Source organism: Cryptosporidium ryanae (genome assembly GCF_009792415.1).
Source record: "Cryptosporidium ryanae isolate 45019 chromosome Unknown contig_28, whole genome shotgun sequence".
Taxonomy (NCBI): domain Eukaryota; phylum Apicomplexa; class Conoidasida; order Eucoccidiorida; family Cryptosporidiidae; genus Cryptosporidium; species Cryptosporidium ryanae.
In genome coordinates, this window is record NW_027125542.1 from 227,195 (window position 1) to 252,478 (window position 25,284).

Here is a 25,284-nt window from a genome sequence, read left to right on the forward strand (position 1 = left end):
ATTTTCAATGGAATTTGGATAAACTAAAAGATATGATTTCATCCTTTCCATATTTTGGTTTTGGAAGACTATTAAATGTTCTAATAGTGTGCTCATTTAGACTATTTACATTTTTTTTAAAACAATAGTACAAATGCATAAATAAAATAGTATATGAATAAAATGAATCCAACTCATTGAATTGGACGTAGTTTTTACTTGTTACAATTATTTTGATATTAATTAGATGTAGTAATAATCTTTTTAATAAATCAATATATATTAATATCAAGTTTTTAACATTTTCATTTTTTTTAATATTAATTTGATATATTATACTTTCCATCAATTGAATCAATCTAATTGAATTGTTGTAATATAGCGAGGATTCAAATTTTCTAACGGAAAATCCAATAATACTACCAAAATCTATCGTTATTTCAAAGGTAGATTCTATTTCAGCCGTAATTGCTTGGATAGGTATTGATCCAAACAAAAATATATGATTCTTAAGAACCTCAAATTGAAATAAATGTTCTGGTTTAGTGAGTCTAAAAAGAAATCTTTTATAATTGTTAAATAATAATGTAGAATTAATGAACTTCTCCAGTATAAAAGAATCGCACAAAATAATTGATACCAATTGATAAAAAATTGACCTTGCGACATCTATAGATTTAAGATTAATATTAGCAACACATTTTATTGTGGTTAAGAACTTATTTAAACACATTATAAATCCAGAGTTAAGTGAATTAGGTAAAATGCCCCTTTCCAATTTTGATTCGAATAAATCTGTACTATCAATGTAACAATTGATGTCTTCAAAAAGCAGGGACAATACACTTTTAATTATTCTAAGTTCTTGACCTGATAATTCAGTGTTTATTTGAGTTATTTCGGAAAAAAAACAATAGGCGAGTAACAAGCCTTGAATCTTACATAAATAATTGTTTTTATTCGATATTAGCTTTATTATATAGTTTTTCCATATAGATATTCTCATTTCATCTGGGGAGCAAAAACGATACTTTTTATTGTTTGTCACATTAGTATCTTTATCAGCAAAAATGGACTTCCATTTACAGTAAATCAAATACACAATAGAATAGTCATCAAATGAATTATTAAGTAGTAAATTTAGAACCTCGTCAAACAGATCCAAGTCTTTAATATGAAATAATAGAGTAAATATTATTTGACACTTGATATCTTTTGATGGTAAATATTTACTTTTCAATATTTGAGTTACAAAGCTTTCCCCAATTCCAAGTTTACAATATTCATCCCATATCTTTAATAGGTAGTTACAAATATCAGCTTTTAATTCATTTTCAATGAAATGATCATCATTTTTATAGGATACAATGTTTAGAATTGCAGACGTTCTATCCTGAATGCTATTAAGTGCTGTTATTTTCAATTCAATATTTGATACATTACCTTCTGTCTTTCCAATTTTTTTTTCTTGAAATGAAAATGGTCTTTGGGTTTTAAATAATGAATTATACAAGTATTGAAAAGTTTTATACTTGAATGCTATTTTTAACTCCTCAAAAAGATTAATTTCAACCTCAAATAGCTTGTATATAGAGTTCAATTTTATTCCTCTTAAAGAAAATATCGGAACATATATATAGCATAAGTTGTATAAAAATTCTTCTTCATTTAGAGAAGAATAGTCATCTTTAACTAGTGTTATTATATCTTGATTTACAAATACCTGGTTGATTCTTTTTATAACTCCTTTCATTACTAACAAATATTTTTTCAATAAAAAAGTAATATGAGGCCTTAATTTATCATCAAGCAATACAACAGAGTTTGAGTATTCATTATAAACACATAGTTTTCTCGAATAATGAAGTAATATGCTAAATAAATCTCTGCGTTCGTAAACTTCAGACAAACAGCGACATATCTTTTCGGGAACTAAATCTATAATATTAATTAAAGTTTTTGAGTCACTCTCACCTTTGGAATTACTATATTCATAATTTACGAGCTCATAATCAGCCTCTGACTCCAATTTTACAAACATTAAGTAATTTTTACAAAAGTTCATTTTATAAATTAATCCCGCAATAAACAATATCAAGCATGTTGTTTGAAAAAAAAGGGTACAGATGAAAATTAAGGAAAATGATTATAAATGATTCAAAATTTCATCTTGAGCCACTATTTATCGCAATTCCAAGAATAGTTGGTAGTACTACGATTAATATCAAAATAAATAAACATAAAACAATCCAAACCATTTTTTTTTGAGCCTTTTTTTGATATTTTCTTGCTGAAATAAGCTCAATATCTGCTTTTTCTGTATAATCTTTTGCAGTAGAAACAGAGAATTCAATATGATCTAACATTTCACCCTGAGCATTTATGAGTGATGCAAGTTCAATGAACAATTGTTGTAGTTCTTCAACACTTTTTTCCAATCTTCTGATATCTTTATATCTGTCTTGTAAATCATTTACAGCATTTCCGAGTGTTTCGTGTGATCCGCTTAATTTCATCTTTATTAATTGTGTGGTTACAATATTAGAATCCTCACTAGCTATCGAATCGATTGTTTGTTGAGGAGCGTCTGGATAAACTATTTTAATTTGTCTTAAAATTTTATTTCTAATATCAGTTTTATATTCAGATTGCACAGTCTGAAATTCTGAAATTGTTTCTCTAAACCTTCTTGAAATAGCTTGCAAGAGGTTCTCACGAATCATTATTTCTGCTGCTTCATTTTTATTAGCTTTTCTCTTTAAATAATCATTTTGAGCTCTTAAATATTCAATATTTTCTTTAAGTTCTATTGTTTTACTATGTGTTTCATCCAATATTTTCGAGAGGTTTTCTGATAATTCCTCGCCCTTTTTGGAATTAGTTGTTATTAGTGCGTTATGCTTATTAATTCTAATTTTCTCAATCATATCGTTAATGTAGCTGAGTGAAATCCCAATAGATCTAATTTCAGTGTAATAATCGGAGATATTCTCTCCATGTTTTTTGTTGTTTTGCTGCTCAAATAAGCTTGAATCTTTTCCATTTAAATTAAAGACATTTTCAATTTCGGACAGTGTGGTTGCAAGTTCAGGATACTTCCTGGATGCATAATTCCTAATGTCATGAATTAGGTCAATCATATCTTATATGTATTACGCACACATTTGAGAGGTATTTAAGTAATCTTAGAGGACTTTCAAAAAAAAAGGCGCCGGGATGAATTATATACTTTCCTTGTAAATTCACAATCTAAATAATGTGGTTTATATTTTGATATTTCACTTTGTATTGAACATATATATTGTCTGATACTATATTTAATTATAGATTTACAAGGTTTACTTTGAATTATAGATTATTTATCTATTTTTTTATCAATATGTTTGAGAAGGAATTTAGGCACGTCTACTTCCTATATAAGTACCGAAAAGAGTTTGATGAAATTTACCTATTCTAAAATTAGTAGTTCTCGTAGTAATACAAAATATCAGTTAAGGTTAATAATTAAATTATATTAATTTAGTTGAATAGAAAATAATTGTTATAATTGTGTGAACGAAATATTATGTGCCTATTTATCTTGCTTTTAACATGGTATGTTTTCACCCATTTTTTTAAAATTTCTTTGCTTCCAATACAATCTTATTTACTTGCAACAACGATTTTGCAATTAATATATAAATTAAAGGTGATATTAATATATGAACATTCACGCTGTCAGTTATAGTGCGCACTGATAAAATTACATTTAGAAATATATTAAACAGACATTTGAGTCCTATATTCCCCACTAATTTTTCTCCACAAAGGTATTCAAAGTTCTCCATTGAACAATTAGAGATTGAGAACAACACGATAAACTTTTTTCTAATAAAGGAAGAGAGTGAAAGTCTCGCTGAAATCTTTATTCTATTCCTGAATTCACACTGATTCACTGACAGTGGCAATGTTTTTGGAATATTTTTTTTTTGTGACGACTGTCAGACGGACAGGGATACTGTGGGAGTAGCAATTTATAGTGAAATAAGACTGCTATAATATATTATATATGTATTTAATGTGAAGTATTTGTAAAACAAAACTCTAGAAAGAAATGAATACAAAGTTTGTCTCTAAAGAGGCGTCTCAAGTTGGAGTCATAATGTTTTAAAGAAAAATAAGTGAATGTAAATGTATGCATTTATTATGATTATCTAACACATTATATTAATACTTCAAATAACATATGGATCTTCGATAAAATAGTGTTTTGTACAATAACAAATCACAGACGAAACCGTTCGGAAAGTTCGAAAATTCTTGTCTTGAAGTACAGTGGCGCCTTTCCTGTTTGTTATATAAACAACCTATTGATATTCAAATTCAGTCACTGGAGTGGAGCGGAAATAAACTTAATGTGGTAATAGGAGACCGCCAACTTAAAGAATAATAAAAATAGCTTTATTTAATAAACAACGAGTCTATTATAAGCGCCTTTAATTTAGGCATAACAGTTAAGTATAAAGCTAGGTACTGAATATAGTGAATCATTTTAGCTATTTATGAAGAGTAATGTCTTCAGAAGCAGTAGATGTGAAATCTCCGAGACTTTTTTCTTGTGGATATCCTGGCTGTCATGCATCATTTAAGAGAAGATCTCACCTAGAACGCCATGCTCAAACACATACAGGAATAAAGCTTTTTAAATGCCATGAATGTTCCAAGGCCTTTGGTAGGAGTGATCATTTACGTAGACATATGATGTTGGTTCATAGTTCGGTAGAAGAGAAGGCAAGCTATCCTTGTACATCGTGTAATAGTGTTTTTATGAGTCCGACATCTCTAAGAAGACATATAAAGAGATCACATGATACTCCTTATATTTGTGAAGTTTGTGGGAATCTATTTCCATCCGCGACATCCCTTCAAAGGCATACACTTAGACAACATCTTACTGCTGAAATCCCATTCCCAAATCGTACTGACGACAGTAATACGAAACAGTGTTGGTATGTTTGCAGAGCCGATCCAATGTTGTGCTCGGCTGCTTTTTTATCATACCCTGGTCTTGTAAGACACATAAAATCAAAGCACTGGTCAACGAATGAGAATCAACAAATTATTCAGAATCAAAACCAGTGCATAATAAACGAGAATATGAGAAATCAATGTTTATACAACTTACCTAATAATGGAAATGTGAATGGTCACGATGAGAATGATCCACTTTTGAACAACACAATGGGGGAAAATAAGGATAGCGACGTTGATTGTTCTTATAGGTGTCCATATCCTGACTGTGGAAGGTTTTATAGTTCAAAGAGCAATGTTAGAAAACACATTCAAGTATCTCATTGTAACAGCAAACCTTATGAATGTCATTTATGTCCAAAGAAATATGGTTACAGGACTCCATATATTCGTCACATGAAAAATAATCACCCGGAATTTCAAGATGACAACATAATAAATGATCATTGCAGCGGAATGACTACGATGGATGAGTCACATAGTGATTTGACAATTCCTGGAACCCCCCATTATCCACCCCTATACGTTGATGCTATTCCTTTTTAGTTTGCGTTCGACATCGCCTAGACATTGGGTATGTTTATGTCATAGACTATTCGCATTCTCTACTAAGGTACTATAGTGACATTAGTTTTAATTTTTCTTGTTCTGTGATTTACACATATTTATACAAAAAAATTGAAAATAGACTAAAATTATCCTGAACTACTTTATTTGAGCTAACAACTGTTTAGATAAGCAACGATAAAAATCGGTAGCTTAGACCTTTTCTTTCCTTGATGAGACGTCTGAAACTTTACTAGTCAATGAATCAATGTGCCTTAATAGGTTGCGAGATTTGAGGATCTGTTTTGCAAAGACGTCACCGAAAAACTTGTCTGTTTGTTTTCCTTCAGTGATGCGGATTGTGTCCAAATCTAGTAGCAAGTCGATGTCCCCATTCAAAGAAATCAGGTCTCCGTAAAGTAGGTTTTCACCGGTTTTCCATATTCTTTGACGGCCTGATCTACTTTTTATTGCAATTATTTTTGACCTTGCAATTTCAGAGGGGTCCTGTGTTTCAATATTATTTGAATTAAGTATTATACTCGCTGAAATATGTTCAATATTTACTTCATTACCTTGGTAGTTTCTGCTGTCACGCAACCTTAAATTTCCATTCTTCTTCGCAATGTGCATCAAATTAGCAAGAGTATCAACATTGAGGTTGTTGTATAACTTGGTGAAGGACTTAATCATGGAAGTAAGCTCGTAGAGATGAACCAATGGAGAAAATGTTTGTATTTGGCGTTGTTGAGACTCATTTTGATCAACTTTAATTAATTGTTCCTTTGAATTTACAGGAATTGAAGGTGACACAAATCTAGGAGATACTTTAGAGAACAGTTCCTTCCAATTTGAGATATCTGGACCAAATGGCATGAATGAAGCTTGAGATTTTCTATCATTCTGGTGTGATAAGGATTCCTCCATTCTAATGAAACCAGAATTACTTCCATATGAGAGTAGTTGGCAAAAAAGCATTAGCCAAGACATCCTGTCGACGAATTTTCCAACAGAATCATGTTGATAAGGGGAGGAGGAGTGATTTGTATTATTACCAGGGCTAACATTGTTTGATGAGAAATTGACAGTGCTCTGCTGGAATATTCTAATTGCATCTATGTATCGCTGTAACATTAGATAGGAGTACCCTAAATAATACAAATAAGAAACATATGCAGGAGTCTTCCACAATAAGCCCCTAAACAATTGATTATCAATGTCGTTTGATATCTCAATTGCAGTGTAATAATTCCCAAGTAAAGTGTGAAGACGAAGTAATCCATACAGTGAAAAATAGCCAAGCTGTAATTGAATTGGGAAGGTACCTGTAGAACTTACTGATTGTAGCTGATCGGACTGAGAATTCACATTTTCTGAAAGTAACGAACGAATTTCACTTAAATCAACAAATGATTGAAGTATTAATAGAATTATGTCACATCTCCATACATCCTGATCAACTTTAATATTTCTATTATCATTTTGTGGTTGATCGTTATTTGTTATTACATGAAAGATCCTTGTTCTATATCTACAAGTATCTTGAAATTGATAAATAAATTCATCTACTATTCCATGAATAGTTTCAGATGGAAGTGAAACATCTTTAGAATCTTCAAATTTTGTGTTCAAATTACTCTCGAAATATTCAGCAAGAGTCTTAGGCAATTCAGTTGAACTTGAACCTTTTTGAAAGTTTGGTCTGCTAAGTAAATAACAAAAAAGAGCAATATAATTCTTCCAAGATGAGACTCTATCTTGCCATTTTACGTGATTGGGAAATTTTGCAAAAACATGACGATAATAAAGTTCCAAATATAAAAGTTTTGCCAATTCTTTGTTCGAACCAGAATTCTCAAATAAGTTCTCAAATGTAGAAACATTTGGCCATCTTGTTTTCATGTAATACTTAAATGTCAGTGAACTATAAACGTTCTCACGATAATAACGAATTTTTTCAACATCACACGTTGCAATTGAATCACAGAGGTTAATTAAAAATAGTTGTACATCATCAGGAACACGACTGTCAGACACAAATGCTTGATTTACTGAGTTCTGTGTATCTATTATTGCAGAATGAGAGATCGGTGTTTCTTCTTCTTCATTTTCATCTATTTCCATCAACACGTTTCTGTTCGTTGCTACTGCAACTGCAACTGCAGTGTTAACATCATCTTCAACTTCTTCTAGTTGACCAGTGGATATTTGGAAGGGAATTTCCATCTTTAATTAATTATAACTATTGAAAGTTGCAGTTAAAGAGTTTATAAACAACAGAAATTTGTGCAAACAAAATAAGCTTTGGTTAAATACGAGACAGGTTTATTTGACTAACTATGATTATAGTTCCAGTGATGAAAATCTGTAGTTTTTATGAAATAAACACACTTATAGTTTGTGTTATAAAACTACAAATTTAAATCTATTAATGCTTTTATTTATTTTATTCTACTTTTGTTTTTTTACTTTGTCTTACAGAAAATTCTTATAAAAGACCTGAAAAGGCAACTGAGCGCGTATCGTCTCAGCTCTGCATTGGGTTATTATATTAGAATCAGGTTGCAGTTGATAAAATTTATATAAATGAGTCAAAACTCTGAATATGTGAGAGATGATGAAACGGGATTAACCACAATAAAGTCTTTGTGTATGAATTGTCATGATGAAGGGGTAACTAGACTTTTACTTACAACAATCCCCCAGTTTCGAGAAGTTGTTTTAATGTCATTTGAGTGTTTTCACTGCGGGTGGAAAAACAATGAAATTCAATCTGGTGGGATTTTACAAGATAAAGGGGAGTGCATTGAATTGCTAGTTACATCGGTTACAGATCTAAACAGGCAAGTGGTTAAGTCGGAGTTCGCAACATTTTCAATTAAGGATTTGGAATTTGATATTCCTCCTTCTACGCAAAAGGGAGTAATATCTACAATAGAAGGGATTATTTTAAAAGCAATTAGTGGTCTTTCACTAAACCAAGAAGCAAGACTTGCAGAAAACAGAGAAGTTGGAGACAAGGTGCAGAAATTAATTAATTCTTTGAAAGGGTATATTGATGGTAAAGGGCTTCCTTTTACCATAAAGTTAGATGATCCTAGTGGTAATAGTTTTATTCAAAATCCAAATGCACCACTTCCAGACCACAACATGAAAAGGATATTATATGATCGCACAAAGGAGCAATTGGAGGAAATGGGTTATTATGGAGTAAAAAATCTTGAAGATGACTCAAAAAACAGAATTTCAACATACCAACAGAAAACAAATAATGAAAATGCAAAGTATAAGAAAGGGGCAGATATTCCAGAACATCTTGTTCCACGTTATTTGGACCTTAATAAAAGCATTGAAGAGCAGGATGAACTTGATAATAATGATGAACGAATTAAGTTTGATGTTACTTGTCCGAATTGCGGAAATATAGGAGAAAGTAACGTCTGCGAAATAGATATACCTGGCTTTAGACGTTGTTTAATTATGTCATTTACCTGTGATTTTTGCGGTATAAAGACAAATGAATTAAAACCATCGGGTTCATATGGAGAACTTGCTAAAAAATGGTAAGTTTAAATTCTATTAATAATAAAAAAAACTTAAAATCCTTTAGGTTATTAAATGTAGAGAATGATTTAGACTTGAATAGAGATATATTGAAAAGCGATACTGCATCTCTAGAATTTCCCGAGATTGAATTTGAAATGGGAATGGGAACACTAGGTTCGCTCTTTACAACAATAGAAGGCTTAATTGTCAAAATCATCGATTCCTTAAAGGATTGTTATACTTTTCAAGGTGACTCTTCAACAGACGATCAAAAGAGCGGATTTAAAAAAGTTATTGATAGTTTGCAGGTCATGCTAGAAAAAAAGAAATTTATGTTAATTATGGATGATCCTGCTGATCATAGTTTTATTGGAAAGAGAATAGTAAACGGGGAGTTTGTGCAGGGTGACCTACAACTTAAAACTGAGAAATACCAACGCAATGAATATCAAAACGAAGCTCTAGGTATTTCTGACATGAAAGTAGAAAACTATTCGGGGGAAGAAAACTGAAATTCTTTTTTTAATTTGTTAGCTACTATATTTATTTTTTTGCAGTATTTATTTATAATTTGCTGGTATTTTGAGGACATTTGCACCAACACACCTTCTTTAAGAGTGAATATGCCCGAACAATAATCTAGTAGAATTGATTTCATATCATCCCCTCTGTATAACACATAGTTTATTAAATAAGTTAAAACCGTTATTTTCCCAAGGCCAATTTTCATAGGTTTATTTTCAATTTTATCGGGAAATAAACACTTTACAAGTAAATCTTTGCAAAATAATGCAAGTTTATTGTTGTATTTAGAGTCAGTTATTTTCACACCTTTAGGTGAATCAGAATTAAAACTATATTTTATGAAAATAGCAAGTTTATCAATTATTTGATCATTTAAATTTATTAATTCCTGGCCGAACAAATACCAAGGTCTGAAATTGTCTTGTATTTTATTACAATATAATAAAAGACCTAGCGTGTAATTATATCTTGTATCATTCACCTCTTCTATTTCAATTGCATTAAAACCAAGTATGGACATAAAAGCAATGAATTCAGTTATATTTGAATTTCTTGGTAAAAATAGAGCTACATTATCAGCTATGGAGGAAATTCTAATTAATAAGTCTTTGTAATTTAAAGATTTACAGGAATCCAAACTGAATTCCCTATAGTAGTTATATGAATAACCACCCCAGGGGGGTGACGCAAAGGCCCATTCAAAAGTTTTAAATCCTCTGAAAACCTCGTTAAGTTTTGTAAAACAATTGTTATTAATTTGTATTGATTCATTTTCCTGAATCTTAATTGAATACCAACTACAAAATTCCATAATATTGCCGTTAATAAAAACAATATTGCTATTCGGATCAAAGTACATGTGCAAATTGTAATCATTAGAAATGACATGCTTCTTATTAAAATGAAGCTCTGGAGAACCCATTTCCCTAATTAAACTAGGATCAAAATGATAATTTGCAGTATTTACATTCTTTAAATTCGGAGTAGAACCGTATAACCCATATATCTGTGAGTTATGCTTATTTATCATAGACCTTGAGTTTGATTTTTCAACTGATACCACAAACTTACAGTGCTGAGAAAATGCGATAGTGTTTCCACCAACTCCACTGCATGCATCTAACACTGTACAACATCTAAGTCTCCTGGCAATATGTTGTGCAAGTATTTCAGGAGTTGCATCCATAATTGCGTCTTCGTCTAAAATAATTCCCTCATCATACCTCTGGAAAACAACGTATTCTCTACCTGTGTTTCCCGGGAAAATTGATATATTCTTGCTTATATATTCCAAGTTACATTTTATCTCCTTCTTTCTTTTTTTCACGCTCAATATATTAAACTTATCTATTGATTTGCCAAAATTATTATTAGTATTAAAAAGAGCGTCTTCCAATTTAGTACTCTCTTTAATATTGTCCTCAATTGTTATTTTCACCTTATCAAACTTTTCATGTTTTTTGTTCAAAGGTGTACAAGGGAATCTTCTAGAGACCGAATAAAGAGACCCTGAACATATATTTATTATTTCTGATCGCGGCGAGTTCGAATATCTTATGGGCAAATTTGTTTTTCTTTTATTGATAATAATTGCACGATAAGTATTGGAATATTTAAAATTATTTAAGTCACTTTCATTAATTTCAGTCTTAAGAGAAGTATCATTAAATAATTCAAGCCACGATAAAACAGTCCCTTCAATAATCGATAACTTGTTTCCAGTATATAGACTATTTAGATAAATTGAAACATCATTATCATATTCTGAATCAAACTCAGTAATTCTAAGTCCAGACACCAGATCTCTTTTTCTCTTTCTCATGAAGATTTGTATTCTCAAAAAAAGAAGAATCTAGAAGTCAATAGTTGAAAATAAGATGACGAATTTTTTGTACCGCCGAGACCATTTTGTCTAAATAAATGATTTAAAATACTAATTTCATAATAGAAAAAAAAACTTTATGGTCTTAATTCATTAAATGAATTCAAGAAGAGTTTTAGTTTGTCATATATATTACAGTTAAATTATATATTTAGTCTATTTTTGTTTAACAAATAAGAGTCTCTGATTTTTTTTTCTAGAGCTATATAGGCATAGAACGCAATTTAAAAATATATATTTGGAGTAAATTTTTAAAAATAACTACAACAAAAATGGAATGATAGCCTTTCTTTCCTTTGGATAAAAGCCAAACTCTCTGTGATAGTTTCTGTGTTTCTTTAAAGCCCATTGAGTCATCTGTGCGAAGGCCACAAATGTATAAAACCAACATGTTGTACAATTAGCAATAAAACTGAAAGAAACCCACGCAAGGGTTTCCCAAAAATAATTAGCACATGATATGTAGTCAAACCCTGAGCCATATGGTATACCTCTCTTTTTGGTCCCGCGATCTCTGAGTTTTCTCAATACAAGATGGGAACTAAAGTTTAGAAATTCAAACACACACATCAAAAATGTAATTAGATATAAAATCAAATCTGAAAACGGTGGAGGGGTGTATCTTGGGTGGAATAGGTAATATCCAACAGCTACCCCAAAAATAAACCAATAGTGTAAACAATTAATGGGGAGCCTGATTATTGGCATAGTAGCATTTGAAAATCTGTGAACAAAACAAGTTTCAATTTCCCTCTTAATATAATGAGAAACTGCAAGTCCAAATGAAAGCTTCTGCGAAAGACTTTTCGGTGGAGCTTGCTCACCATAAACAAGTGCTGGGAAGAAGTAAAAGACGGGAAGTATCAAAATAGGTCCTAAGTACTCAATAAAAAAAACCAATCTCCAAGATATTTGAACTCCTAAATCCTTAAAGTACAAAGTAGTCCCGTCTCCTATTCCATAAGAAGAAAGTTCACCGTCTTTAAGTACTTCACCATTTGGGCTCCCCACATTAAACCACTGTCTTTCTGGGTAATAGTGAAACTCTCTATAAAATTGGGACTTTAGATCAGAAGCTGTTGCATCCTTATTAATATTAAGTACTGCTAGGTGCTTTCCACTCCTTTTTTTCACGTATATACGTATTATCGAACCATCTTGGGATTCAGTTGATAACGATTCCATGAGATAATATCCAAATTGTCAGGTTTAGAAAATTTGTATAATCAAGAACTGTAAAGTGAGATAAATGATCAATTTACTTTGTTATATTTACTCCGCAAGTCAATTACATTATATTTCAATAATAAACTAATTATTCCAGCGCCAATATTCTTACTTTAATATTTAAAAATGTGTGGTGTAATTTTTGTCTTTAAATGAGTACCCTATTGAATTTGCGCCTATAAGTGAAAACCCATCATGATTTCATTATTTATTCCGTCCTTTTTTTTGTGAATTTAAATGAATCGAGGTATAAAAATTACCTTCCATTTGACATATTTACATGAAAAAGTCAAATATAAAGAACTCCAAAAAATTAACATGGATTCTTAGACATGGTGATCCAAATGCAACAGGAGTGAAAATTAGGACAGATGGATTTGCTCTAGTAGAAGATGTTTTAGAAAAGTTTGACAATCTATCTCTTAAAGAACTGATTAATATTGTTGATAACGATGAAAAGAGTAGATTTAAATTAGTTAATGAAGATGGGAAGTTGTTTATTAGAGCAAATCAAGGCCATTCCCTCTCATTTATAGAAAGTGAAAAATTACTTTCAAAAGTTGATTCGAAATCTCTAAAAAAAATGAAAGAAAAAATTGTTATGCATGGAACAAAGTTATCTAAATGGGAGAATATAAAGAATACAGGGTTAAGTAAAATGAGTAGGTCTCATATACATTTCTTCTCTGCATCAAATTTTAAAATAGTGAATAAACACCAAAGGTATAAAGATATAGATTTAAATATGAAATTAGATCAGGTAATTAATAAGTTATGTGACTATAAATTCCAGGCAGGTATTAGGCCGTCTAGTAATGTCGTCATATTCATTGATATTACAAACCCCAATTTCTCTAAAAATGGTATTGAGTTTTTTGTATCTTCAAATGGAGTAATATTATCGAGTGGAAATGATAAAGGTGTTATAGATTCTAGTATGTTCCTTCTTTGTATTGATATAGAGCATGGTATTGAACTTATGAACAACACTTCTAACATATACAGCAATGAATTGGTAAAATTAATCGTTGACTCTATAATTATTCCCGCTTGACAATCCTCGAATTTTCTCTAAATGCATGCATAATTTTACCTAAAATTTATTGTATTCATTAAAAAGAAAAGGAGTATGCAGGCAAATCAAATAGTAGAGTTGAGAGCTCTGCTCTCTTTGAGGAAGGTTTATGAAGAAGGTATGATTTTGAAAATTAACTCGGGTGTTCCAAAGTATATTTGTTTACTATCAAAATTGAGGGGGTACAACAGTCCGTACTTTTTTGACGATGAATTAGAGTGTTGGGAGGGGAGGGAATGTGTAATAACTGGCGAATTTAAATTTACTGCTGAAAAAGGAATTGATGTATCGAATGAAAGTATTCGTCTGATTCCTGAAGAGTATCCTTTTATTGTCCTTTTGTCGATTCTAAACAATGACTTGAAAAACCTTGGTTTTGAATTGCTTAGAAGGCAGTTGAATATGATAGAAGCGTCAAATAATTTTTTTTTAGGAGAATTTCATGACTCCGATTCCTCGAAGTGTAAAGTAATTGATTTGGAATTTTCTAATCCTTTAAATTCGGACAAAGAGATTTTTTGGAAATCAATTAAGGTATTATGGTTTGGTGATTGTGTCATTATAGGGAAAAATGGAGTTTATTCTGCTCTTGGGATTGAAATGCCCTTAAAAAGAACTTTTACTTCGGTGCTGATCTCTTATTCTTGTTACAAAAACTCTAAATTAATTACAAATTCTGAATTACCTCAACTAATTGTCTTATTAACATTAATAATTCAGCTGGTTTCTATTACTAGAAGGATATTCAATTCAAATTTGTACCTTCCTATATTCTTCTCTACAGATTGCATTTTATTTGAGATCGCTAAATCACCTGATACGGGAGCTATTTATTTTGAAAATCTTATAATAACTGATATTGGTGAGGAAACTAAATTAGATACAATTGAGTACTCAACTTTAAGACCTAGTGATTACAAATTACTTCCAATTCAAAAAAACATTTCAACGAACAAATATTTGACTCCGGAAATAGCTATTTCTTATTTTACAAATAGTTTAATAAAACTTTCTAGAAAGAATAATTCTGATTCAAAGAAGAACCACACCATTTATGACTGTTTCAGTATTAGCACTCTGAAGGATGCCTTGTCAACAAGAATAAGAAATAAGTGGAAACCAATGATATTCTCAGGTGATATTAAGATCGAGAATAAAAGTGAATTTTTAAAGAATCAATCATTCAACGAGAATATTGTAGAAATGATAATAAATAAAGACGTAGATTTTATTGTAAATATAGGTGCTCCTTCCGTCGTGTTTTCAATTGGTTTGCTTATTTCTGAAGTAATTGGTGGAAAAGATTTGATGTTTGCTTGTGACGGTGATAAGTTACATTTTGTTGATAATTTGTGTGAATGGAATTCGTGTGGGGACGTTATGCCTGTTTTTGGGAGGGTTAAGGAAGAAAACGTAATGAATACTCTAACGGGGAGAAGAAATCACACTGTATTAGACATTTTGCCAGATAATGTACAATTTCTTCCTTCTACTGTTCAATCAGATCAATTATTAAATAGAATACACAAATTGTTATGGGCGTGCTTAAATTTTGTTCCTTCTCAAAGATTATCTTTAGGGCAGCTTGAAAACGAATTAATACAGATAAAGGGTGAATTGTTTTACATTTATCAAAGAAGTAACATAGTAAGGGCAGAAAATCAAACTCATCGTATTAAATTTGAAAAGGTAAAAACAAGAATTACAGATATGATAAAAAAGTTTAAGTCAATTAAAAAAATATCTCTTTAGTTTTATTTGTTAGCATAAGTGTGTCTAATATAAAGTTATTCTTTCCTGGTATTTTTCTATAGAAAAAAATTACATAATTTATTTTGTTCAATTTAAGGATAAGTGTAAATGCTATTGAGGTTATTCTTATATATTGGATTTAGTAGTTCAACGTATAATTATTAATTTTGTTTAGGTAATAAATTACTTATTGAATAAATGAAATTATGTCTCTTGCGCCACAAACCAATTCGAGGCAAATAGTGCAGTGTTGCATTTAAATGTGGGAAATTATTCACATTTGTGCTGTGTCTAACAAATTAAGGTAATAGATAAATTATTCACAATAATAAAATCTAAATAGTCGCTTTTTTGTATTTGAAAAGATGCCTGGTGTTTATGAAAAACAGTGTAGGGGTCCTAGATTTGATTACATGGTATCAATTGTGGAAAAATGCAGAGACGAGAAGAATAGGAAAAATTACGCGAGCTCCTACAAAATAATAAGTGAACTTCTATTTTCAATTTGTAATGACTATGAATTAATTGAAGAGTTTTTTTATAGTGGTGCATTTCAATGTTGTTGCGAACTTCTTTCAATTAAGGGGATAAGTGAAATGAATTCAGGTGCAGATAATGTCCTAAATGACCAAGAAATGGAGATACCAAGATTAATAATTGAACAGTTTTCACTGATCTCTACATTTACAATACAGTCATTTGATGAGGAAATCGGTGAGATATCACTGTTAGTATATTTTCTCACAGAAAGGCACAGATACTACGTCGATGTAAATTGGAAATCACATGAATTGGAGTATATTAGTACATTTCTTCAATCACACTTCAAATTTCTTTACTGTGCGATAAATTCGTTTAATAAATATCAAAGCAATGAAGGCCCATCACTTCTATTAATGACTTTAAAAAATATTGAAGTTGTAATAAGAAGCTGTCCCGGACATAGAGTAGTACCAAATATGATTAAAGTTCTAGCTGATAGTTCTACATGGGGTATAATGACTTTGTTATCAGAAATGATTACTTCAAATATTGTGGATATAGTTTCAGAAAAAAAAGATGATAGTAGCTCACAGATAACACAATTTAGAGAATGCGCAATTGTACTCATACAAATAATAGCACACATACCTATAATTGGTGTAAACAAAGGTCTGAATAAATATCTGATACCTTCTTTAACTCAAATAGGTCTTCAAAAACTATTATTATCTCAAAATAATGGGGATGTTTACATTCGCTGTTCCTGTAAATACTGTGAGAACTGTAGGAAAATTCAAAAAATATGCACAAAAAAAGATGAATTAATTATTCAAGAAACTATTCCACTATTTCAAACTTTATTTGAGTCTTTCATGAAAAATGAGGCATTAAACATAATAATCAATCTAATTTCTTCTTTACAAAAAACAGAAGATTATTCCACACTTAACGAAGATATTATAGATAAGATATTTGGATATAAAAAGACATATTTGATAATGCTCCAGCATATAATCAAGACTTTAGACTCAGACAATTTTTCAAAGGTTATGATTAGTTTAATGAAAATATTCCCAAAGTATACCAAATTTAAATGTGAAAGTTCAGTCATTGAAAATTATTCCGAATCTATGAATAGGAGTTTCATAAAACTGAGAATTTCAAAACAAGTTTACAATGAGGAAGCCTCTTTGAGTAAAATAGATCATGTATCTGAAGAAATATTTGAAATTATTTCTCTATCAGATAATGCAAAATTGATTGCAAGTTGCATCACCTCAATTATATTACATAAATTTGATTTTCCGATAAACTATAATTCAAATTTATCTCAAATTCTTGAAATAATTTGTCCAACATTTGAGCTAATAATAAAAAAATTAATAGTGGAATGGGAAAAAAAATCTGAACTTTTAAGAAGTATTGTGTTTTCTTTCGAACAGATAATTACAATTCTTTCTGAAACTAAAACATTCCTTATATTGTTAGTGCCTATATATATACGATATTTGTTCAACAAAAAAAGTGTGAATGAAATAAAGAGTAAAAATTCATTTAATTTCATTAGAAAAGGAATTTCTGACGTTTTAAACTTGTTCACAGACTTATTTCAAACTTGTTGTCAAATGACAATTACACAGTCTATTAAAAGTGAATCAGAAGTAAAAATTTCAAAAGTGAGCAGTTTCATAGATATGGATAAAAAGGATACTATATATAGTATTGGTTCTTCCCTAATTTCATGTTTAGCAATAATTTCTGATGTATCAACATACAACTGGACATGCGTTTCACGTAGAAGGTATATTCCATCTCCACACTTTGAAATATGTGGTTGGATTGCATCCAACCAATACAAATTTATGGACCACTGGAAAAATATTTTTCTGTTAGATAGATGTATTTGCATAAAAGAACTGTCACAAATTATTACATTGATATCGGAAAGAAGTTCAGGATTAAATTCGAGAAAGAATATTACAGAAAACAATCTATATTTTAGTAAGGAGTTTTTGGATCAGTGTGAAACATACTTTGAGGAAACTGATGAAGAGATAAACATAGAATCAGATGAGATTGAAAATATTATTAATAAAATAGACTAGCGCAAAAATAATGCTTTAAAGTTTAAATATGAATATTATAAAGGAACTTTTTAACAAAGTTTGCTCAAATACCTTTTTAAAGTGGTTTTTTTACTGCGCTCATAAACGCGTAAAGTGAGGGGAAGAGCAAATATAGTTGATGAATACATGTATTTATTCGAAAAATGTTTACTATATAATTTATATATACATGTTTATTTGAATGAGTATTAGCAGATGTGATAAAGCAAAGTAATATCAGAGTGTTTTTTTATTTTATGTAGATGGACCTCTAATAGATATATTTTTGTTTCAGACATGAGAAATAACATGTTTTTTACTGAGGAAGAGGAAACCTGCTATAAGACATGGTACTCTATTATTCATAATTACGAGGAAAGTTTTATTGAAGAAGAACTTTTTAGTGAAAATAATGATATTCCGAAAATAGGCATTAAAACTGCACTTTTTTTGAAAACTTCTGGATTACCGAATCAAGTCCTTCACGAAATATGGCGAATAGTAGATTCTAAGAATGAGGGTTTACTATCATTTTATGAATTTGGTAGGGCATGCAGGTTGATTTCATTTTGTCAAAATCAAGGTATTTTTCCTACTCAGGAGTTGGTTACTGAAGTTCCAAAAAGGTTAGCGTGTTTTAATATTGAGCTTTTCCTCAGGCAATTCAACAAAAACATTCAGTTTAGTTTAAGAAGTATACTAGATTCTTATTTTTCTGATGAATTATTTATCTCAAAAACAGTTAAGGCGTTCAGACAGCTGGATGTTGAAAATAAAGACCTTGTTGATGGGTCAGACATTTTTAATTTATTTATTAACTCTGATATTCCAAGAGATAAGTTAAGAGAAATTTGGAACTGTTCTGATATAGATAACGATGGAAAACTTTCAACAATGGAATTCGTAGTTTTTAATGCACTCATAGAAGTAAGTAAAAAACACAATATAAAAATGAATGATGGAGTTCCTTTAGAGAGTATTATACTACTTTTGAATAATGTCCTGAGGTATAACTATTGTAGTAGAACAAAAGATGATATTGCTGAAACTCCTAGTGAACAGAAATCTAACGAGGATCACAAAAATGTGAAATTAACACATGAATCTAATCTAGACATTGATTCACTTGAATGTGAGCTTTCAGATCTAGCAAAAATACAAGATGTAGTTTCAAGTTTGAAGAAAGTTGACAGCGAACTTATTCAAAGTTTGAATAGAAAAAAACTGAGGTTAGCAATGGATCACAAGAATCTCCTGATCAAAATAAGCAAGATATATAACAAATATATTAGTAATCAAGCATTGATAGATAATCTCTGGGAAGATATTAAGTTTCTTAAAGAAGCAAACATTTTGATCTCCAGTTTTGGTACGAAGAAAAAGTGTGAATCACCTTTAAATTTTACAAGGCGAAGTCATGAAGAAACTAGAGAAGACGGTATACCTGGCAATCAATCAAATAGCTTTCCCAAGGTAGATTGTAAAAACTGGGTAAAATTTCCTTCTAAAACGAAAAATTTTAGTTCATAGTATTTTGTATTTCTGTCCCGAGATTTTTCTAATTCCACCATCAATAATCAGTGAATCTAAACAAACTTCAAAATCTCTTTTAATTTCATATAAATTATAATCGAATTGCTTATTTGTAATTAGTAAACTTTGAATTTTATCTAACAGCTCCTCCTTTGAAAGTCCCTCTTTACTATCAAGAAGTACTTCTAAAATTAATTTACTTATTTTTCCTTGTAGCAATCTCTCTCTTCCTCCAAACCCAACTGTGAGTTGCTCCATATTTATCAATCCTGTTGTTGGGTCAATTAATGCACTATATGTCGCAGACATCATCAATCTTACAGCTTCATCAACGTGAGTCTCTTGTACCCATTCATTCAGTTCTATTTTGGCTAAAGCCTCAGAAATACGTATTAGACTCTCTAGTTGCCTTGGTGTCGCAGTGATTGTCTTCTGTTTATGATTACCAGAGTTTGAGCCCTGTCTTCTCATTGAGATATAACTTTGTATAAGTCTATTACAAGCCTCAGTTGACAATTTTGGGTTGCAATACTGACGACAAAATGTTATATATCTAGAAAGAGTTGACCTTTCAATTATGTCTTGTGATCTAGCAGTTGAATTATTGTTTTCGTTTATAGTATATAGAGAACACAAGTGTTCAGCAAGTTTTTTATCAGATTCTTCGTTTTGTTTATCAAGCATAAGATATATTAAATCAAATCTTGACATTAGAGATGGTGGGAGGTTTATATTTTCTACTACACTTCTGAAGGGATCGTACCTACTAGAAATAGGATTAGCCGACGCCAATACTGCGACTCGTGCATTTAAAGAACAGATTATACCGGCTTTTGCAATACTAACTGTTTGTTGCTCCATTGCCTCGTGTAAAATGCTTCTAGAAGAGTCGTCCATTTTATCAAATTCATCAATACAACAGATTCCTCTGTCACTCAATACTAATGCCCCACTCTCTAATACAATTTCTTTGGTCTCCGGATCTTTTGTAATATATGCAGTCAAACCAACTGCAGAACTACCTTTACCACTTATATAATAACCTCTTGGTGCGAGTTTGTGAATATATTGCAAAAGTTGTGACTTAGCGGTACTAGGATCACCACAAAGAAGAATGTTTATTTCGCTTCTATTCAATGAACTATTTCCGTTAAACTTTTCTTCAGTTTTGATTTCTGTCTGTGGAGATGTGCCCTCATCAGTTGAAATAATTTCCGATGCAGCTTTCAATAAATTTTTTTTGCTACCTCCGAAGAGTTGACACAGTAAACCCTTTTTTACGTCATCATTTTCCCAAATACTTGGTGCAATAGATCTTGCAAGTTTTTCGTATAAAAGTGGATCCCTTGACATTTCCTTGAACTTTGAAATCATTTCCTTGGTAAAAAGGGTTTCTCTTTCAGAATTCTTCTTATCAACACATAATATTCCATTCTCATTGTCTTGATGCAGTTCTTGAATTGAATTCCCAACTACAGAGTACAACATACTTGAAGTATTCCTATTTACGTGCAAAATGTCAATGTATGTTCTAAAAACAGATTTTATTAGTCTCATTCTCGATGCCAACCTAATACCAGAAGTTTTGACAATTCCATTAAGTTCAATTCTATCTCCTGGACGACAAGAATCAACCATTTCATCATAAACAAATCCCAAAATGGTGCTTGGAGTTTCACCAGGTGGTATTGTATCTGGAAGCTCCTGTATTTTTATTATTTGTTTGTTGGAAAATTGACAGAGATTATGTACTAATTCAAAGGAGTATTTGCTATTACATACAGGGCATAGTGTAGGTTCTTCAATTTCTCCACCTATTAAGAGACGATATTCACGATGATCACAATTTGTACTTACACCATTGACGTGATATGTGTGTGTACATCTAAATACAGCCTTTTGCATTTCAGGAATTATGTCTGAACAACGAATAACAATTCCACGAATACTTATGAGTTGTTCAATATCTGAAGGATTCACTTCCCTCATATTACATATTTTAATATTATCGAAAACTCTGACCTTTGGAAGCGCAAACTCTTTGAAATATTCTTCCCCAAGAATGGATTCAATTTCTGATTCAATCACTTCGTCCATAAAGACAATTGAGTCGCTTGGTAAAGAGACAATTGTGTAGTACAATTCCTTATTAAAATCTTCAATGTGCCTTAAACTTATATCAAAACTGTAAATAGATGAGGAAGAATCATCGTTCTTATTACTATTTTCACCTTCAACTGTCAACTGTGCTTCTAAAAGCTTTCTCAGCAAACCCATATAAGTAGAACAACTATCACCATGAGAGTGTGGCTCATTTAATTTAGAGTATTCAAGTATTGAATCACCATCCTTTGCAACGTAGGTCTTTAAAAATGTTGAGAATAACTCCTTAAATTCAACCTCACCTCCAAGCTCTATATTGTCAATATTTCTAACAATATCTGAATAATTTCCAGATGTATTAGATTGAATAGCAAGTAATTCGCCTCTTCTTAATCTAGCAGTATCTCCCAGATCTGTTCTCGAAAGCCTTTCGATGCTTCTAAATGTTTTTGCTGTTTGACCTATCGAACTTCCATCTATTTGCGAGTAACCATCATTCGCCGCGATAAAAGAGCCTTCAAAGGCGTTGACATCACTGTTTGATATGCTATTACCATCTTCCATATTGATAAGAAGGAGAAATGTAAAAAATGCAATTGTTTCACAATAAAAAAATATTTTGTATACAACTACAGTGTATTTATACAAAGATTTTAAAATTTCCTTAAAGTAAGTATTTTACTGTGGGGTTGTGCCCACCTCCCAAAGCCGCCAATAAGAGTTTCAAGAGATTTTGTTTTATATATAAATAATGAATAATAAAACTGAAAAGTAAGTCATGAACTTAGTTGGTTAATTTAATCTTGCTCTTTAATAGAGTTTAATCTAATTTTTACTTTAAATCTCATATATATATTAAACATTTTGTATTCCTATTTGTACTTCATTCCCGCATAAATGACCTGTTTATATAAGTTTCATTTTAAAACCCATGAATAGAATATTTATTGACCATTTGTTTGCTTCACTATTACATTTAAAATTATTGGTCGTATTTATTATACTAACTTAAACAAATATTTGAGCGTCTAAGTGGTGCAAATAAATAAATAAGGAGGAAACCTAATTGGTACTTCATAAAGCTATTCTTAAAAAATGGGCAAAGGAAAACATTTGGATGTAATAAAACTTGATGTTTCCAAAAGTACTGAAACATTGGTTGAAAATTACAGAAGAGAAATTGAGATTAAAAGACTTCACGAAATATTGAATTCAATGTTACTTGAAGAAAACGAGTCAATGATGCATTTACTAAATACTGCCTATTATGATTATTCCTCAATATCAACAGAGATGCTTCCATTGATAGATAGCTTCTTGCCAAGCATTAAACAGTTTCAAGAGAACATTGATTGCAATATAAATGATGTGTCACTAATTGTTGAAACTTACTCTAATAGTATTTTAGGCAAAGCCAATAAACACTCGCAATTTTTGATACAAAAAATGGAGTTATTTTTACTTAAAAAGTGTGAAATAGAAATAAATAGATGTAAAGAAATTCTAGGAAACACAATGAAATTATTCAGAAAAAACAGATCAACAATATCATTGCATGCAATAAGAGTAGTTCATCACTGCATAATTAAGGTGAATAAATTAAAACTGGCATTTGAATATTTTTCAAATGTAACTTTGGAAGAGTATATTCCAGAAAGTATCACAAAGACAGATAATATTAAAAGGTGCTTAACATTTTGTGAAAGTTTCGTTGCTGAATTAAGTGAAATAGTCTTATTTGCATCTGAAAAATTGTTTTTGGTAAAGAATGACTCTTCATATGGAAAGGAAGATTCACATTACAATTTTTCAATTTTATTTCAGTGCATTTTTCTATTAGAGTTAAAAAATAGTTTTATTTTAAAAATAAAAGATTACTTGAACTCAAAAATTATGGTTTTGAATATAAAGAAATTTGAAGATGATAAACTTGGATTTTCTAATTTTATTCTTCACTTGCTTGAAGTTTTTGATGATAGTATTATTCTTTCTCTTATAGAAAATATGGTGTTCTCGATAATTATTAGTGGAAAAGATCAATATTTAGAGTTTATTATTGATGTTTATATAAATGGAATAGTTTTATATATACTTGAAATTTCTGAGAAAGAACTACCAGACAAAATCATTCCACCAACCGCACCAATGGACTTATACTTGTATCAATTAAACTCATTGGTTAAATTTGTTGAAAGATCAGAATTTTTAATTACAAAAAACAAATTTAGTTCATTAACAATTGAAAAATCAGATGAAACAAAATTTAAGATTCTTACTTATTTTAGGCGTAACAAATCAATTAACAATTACACTAAAAAATGGAAATTTGGAAAGTATTGGAATCTGCTATACAGAAATATTTTGAATCGTAGGATCAATATTCGTAATGAAGTTGTTGAATTTTCCAAAGTATATGTCTATGACAGTTGTAAGTATTGGCTAAAGTATACTATTGAGGTTATTCGTCAGATCCGTTGGATAATTGGAACATCTTCAATTCAAAACAACTCTCCACTACCACCCTCTAAATTCATGGTTCCACTATTTTCGCGTTGTTTATACACTTCGCTTTCATTTCTTTATGATTACGCTGATTATATCATTAGTTTTGAAAATGTTTACTCTAATGAGAATAATTCTCAAGGAGCTGAGAATAATAAATTTATTTGGTCGAAAAAAATTAAACCTGAGCATGTATGTTGCATTGTTTTGGATGTTTTTTCGCTTAAGAAATGGGTTAAAGAGAGCTTTTTAAATGAAATTTTTTATCATATTGATATTGTTGATAATGAATATATCGTATCGAGTGAATTTAAAGCAAAAAATTTCTTCATTGATATCCCTGATATGAAGTCAACTGTAGAAATTAATCTTATAAATAACGGTTTTTTCATGCATATTGATAATAATTTAATCAATATTCTTATTGATAAAACGAGTGTGTACTTGAATAATCAAATAATAAATTTATTTGATTCTGGGTTGAGAACAATCCCATGTTTACATCGTTTAACTAATAGTATTTCATCAAATTCTAGTGACGATGAAAAATCAGGAAGAGTGCCTAGCAATTACGTTGAAAATGCAAAAAAACCTATGGAAATATTTCTACTTTTCTCTTCTAATGCAATAAATTCAGTTATAAATGACCTAGATAAGAATACACTGCAAGAGTTGTGCGATTTCTACTTCAAACTTATATCAAAAACCCTCGAAGATGTTTTCAGTAATGTTCGTTTAATATGTGAACAACAAATAATTTCATCTAAAAATCAATTTTCATCGCTTCAAAAACTAACAGCAAATAAAACATTTGAAACAGTTAATGTATTGGGTCCAAACGCTGTTATTGAGCAATATTTAATTGACGTCAATTTTTGGATTGAATTAACTTGCAAAACAATTTCCAACTTTTTTATTTCTATTAATGCAGACAAATTATACAAAGATTTTGAATTATTGTTTAAAAATAAACATAGTTACATTGAATTAATAAAACTACTTCAAAATTGATAACT

General features: G+C 30.3%; 13 protein-coding genes across 13 annotated transcripts; 7 read left to right on the forward strand and 6 right to left on the reverse strand.

The window, feature by feature from the left end:
• Positions 1 to 4: 4 nt before the first annotated feature.
• FG386_001756 (uncharacterized protein) lies at positions 5 to 2,044 on the reverse strand (the record flags this gene model as incomplete). Its single annotated transcript, XM_067341149.1, has 1 exon — positions 5 to 2,044. The coding sequence occupies one exon, from the start codon at positions 2,042 to 2,044 to the stop codon at positions 5 to 7; it is 2,040 nt and encodes a 679-aa protein (XP_067197111.1).
• Positions 2,045 to 2,144: 100 nt separating this feature from the next.
• Positions 2,145 to 3,119, reverse strand: FG386_001757 (syntaxin; the record flags this gene model as incomplete). The annotated part of the gene is made up of 1 exon (XM_067341150.1): positions 2,145 to 3,119. One exon carries the CDS (start codon positions 3,117 to 3,119, stop codon positions 2,145 to 2,147), a length of 975 nt encoding a protein of 324 aa, XP_067197112.1.
• Positions 3,120 to 4,530: 1,411 nt separating this feature from the next.
• Positions 4,531 to 5,535, forward strand: FG386_001758 (uncharacterized protein; the record flags this gene model as incomplete). Its single annotated transcript, XM_067341151.1, has 1 exon — positions 4,531 to 5,535. One exon carries the CDS (start codon positions 4,531 to 4,533, stop codon positions 5,533 to 5,535), a length of 1,005 nt encoding a protein of 334 aa, XP_067197113.1.
• A 213-nt stretch (positions 5,536 to 5,748) lies between these two features.
• Positions 5,749 to 7,761, reverse strand: FG386_001759 (uncharacterized protein; the record flags this gene model as incomplete). The annotated part of the gene is made up of 1 exon (XM_067341152.1): positions 5,749 to 7,761. The coding sequence occupies one exon, from the start codon at positions 7,759 to 7,761 to the stop codon at positions 5,749 to 5,751; it is 2,013 nt and encodes a 670-aa protein (XP_067197114.1).
• A 360-nt stretch (positions 7,762 to 8,121) lies between these two features.
• FG386_001760 (uncharacterized protein) lies at positions 8,122 to 9,593 on the forward strand (the record flags this gene model as incomplete). The annotated part of the gene is made up of 2 exons (XM_067341153.1): positions 8,122 to 9,098; positions 9,146 to 9,593. 2 exons carry the CDS (start codon positions 8,122 to 8,124, stop codon positions 9,591 to 9,593), a joined length of 1,425 nt encoding a protein of 474 aa, XP_067197115.1.
• Positions 9,594 to 9,641: 48 nt separating this feature from the next.
• On the reverse strand, positions 9,642 to 11,428 carry FG386_001761 (methylase; the record flags this gene model as incomplete). The annotated part of the gene is made up of 2 exons (XM_067341154.1): positions 9,642 to 9,655; positions 9,688 to 11,428. The coding sequence occupies 2 exons, from the start codon at positions 11,426 to 11,428 to the stop codon at positions 9,642 to 9,644; spliced, it is 1,755 nt and encodes a 584-aa protein (XP_067197116.1).
• Positions 11,429 to 11,749: 321 nt separating this feature from the next.
• FG386_001762 (uncharacterized protein) lies at positions 11,750 to 12,673 on the reverse strand (the record flags this gene model as incomplete). Its single annotated transcript, XM_067341155.1, has 1 exon — positions 11,750 to 12,673. The coding sequence occupies one exon, from the start codon at positions 12,671 to 12,673 to the stop codon at positions 11,750 to 11,752; it is 924 nt and encodes a 307-aa protein (XP_067197117.1).
• Positions 12,674 to 12,995: 322 nt separating this feature from the next.
• Positions 12,996 to 13,769, forward strand: FG386_001763 (uncharacterized protein; the record flags this gene model as incomplete). Its single annotated transcript, XM_067341156.1, has 1 exon — positions 12,996 to 13,769. The coding sequence occupies one exon, from the start codon at positions 12,996 to 12,998 to the stop codon at positions 13,767 to 13,769; it is 774 nt and encodes a 257-aa protein (XP_067197118.1).
• Positions 13,770 to 13,844: 75 nt separating this feature from the next.
• FG386_001764 (uncharacterized protein) lies at positions 13,845 to 15,542 on the forward strand (the record flags this gene model as incomplete). Its single annotated transcript, XM_067341157.1, has 1 exon — positions 13,845 to 15,542. One exon carries the CDS (start codon positions 13,845 to 13,847, stop codon positions 15,540 to 15,542), a length of 1,698 nt encoding a protein of 565 aa, XP_067197119.1.
• A 365-nt stretch (positions 15,543 to 15,907) lies between these two features.
• FG386_001766 (uncharacterized protein) lies at positions 15,908 to 18,130 on the forward strand (the record flags this gene model as incomplete). Its single annotated transcript, XM_067341159.1, has 1 exon — positions 15,908 to 18,130. One exon carries the CDS (start codon positions 15,908 to 15,910, stop codon positions 18,128 to 18,130), a length of 2,223 nt encoding a protein of 740 aa, XP_067197121.1.
• A 297-nt stretch (positions 18,131 to 18,427) lies between these two features.
• Positions 18,428 to 19,607, forward strand: FG386_001767 (protein with 2 EFh; the record flags this gene model as incomplete). The annotated part of the gene is made up of 2 exons (XM_067341160.1): positions 18,428 to 19,499; positions 19,540 to 19,607. The coding sequence occupies 2 exons, from the start codon at positions 18,428 to 18,430 to the stop codon at positions 19,605 to 19,607; spliced, it is 1,140 nt and encodes a 379-aa protein (XP_067197122.1).
• A 47-nt stretch (positions 19,608 to 19,654) lies between these two features.
• On the reverse strand, positions 19,655 to 22,330 carry FG386_001768 (DNA replication licensing factor MCM4 like AAA+ ATpase; the record flags this gene model as incomplete). Its single annotated transcript, XM_067341161.1, has 1 exon — positions 19,655 to 22,330. The coding sequence occupies one exon, from the start codon at positions 22,328 to 22,330 to the stop codon at positions 19,655 to 19,657; it is 2,676 nt and encodes an 891-aa protein (XP_067197123.1).
• A 531-nt stretch (positions 22,331 to 22,861) lies between these two features.
• On the forward strand, positions 22,862 to 25,279 carry FG386_001769 (uncharacterized protein; the record flags this gene model as incomplete). The annotated part of the gene is made up of 1 exon (XM_067341162.1): positions 22,862 to 25,279. The coding sequence occupies one exon, from the start codon at positions 22,862 to 22,864 to the stop codon at positions 25,277 to 25,279; it is 2,418 nt and encodes an 805-aa protein (XP_067197124.1).
• Between the last annotated feature and the right edge of the window lie 5 nt (positions 25,280 to 25,284).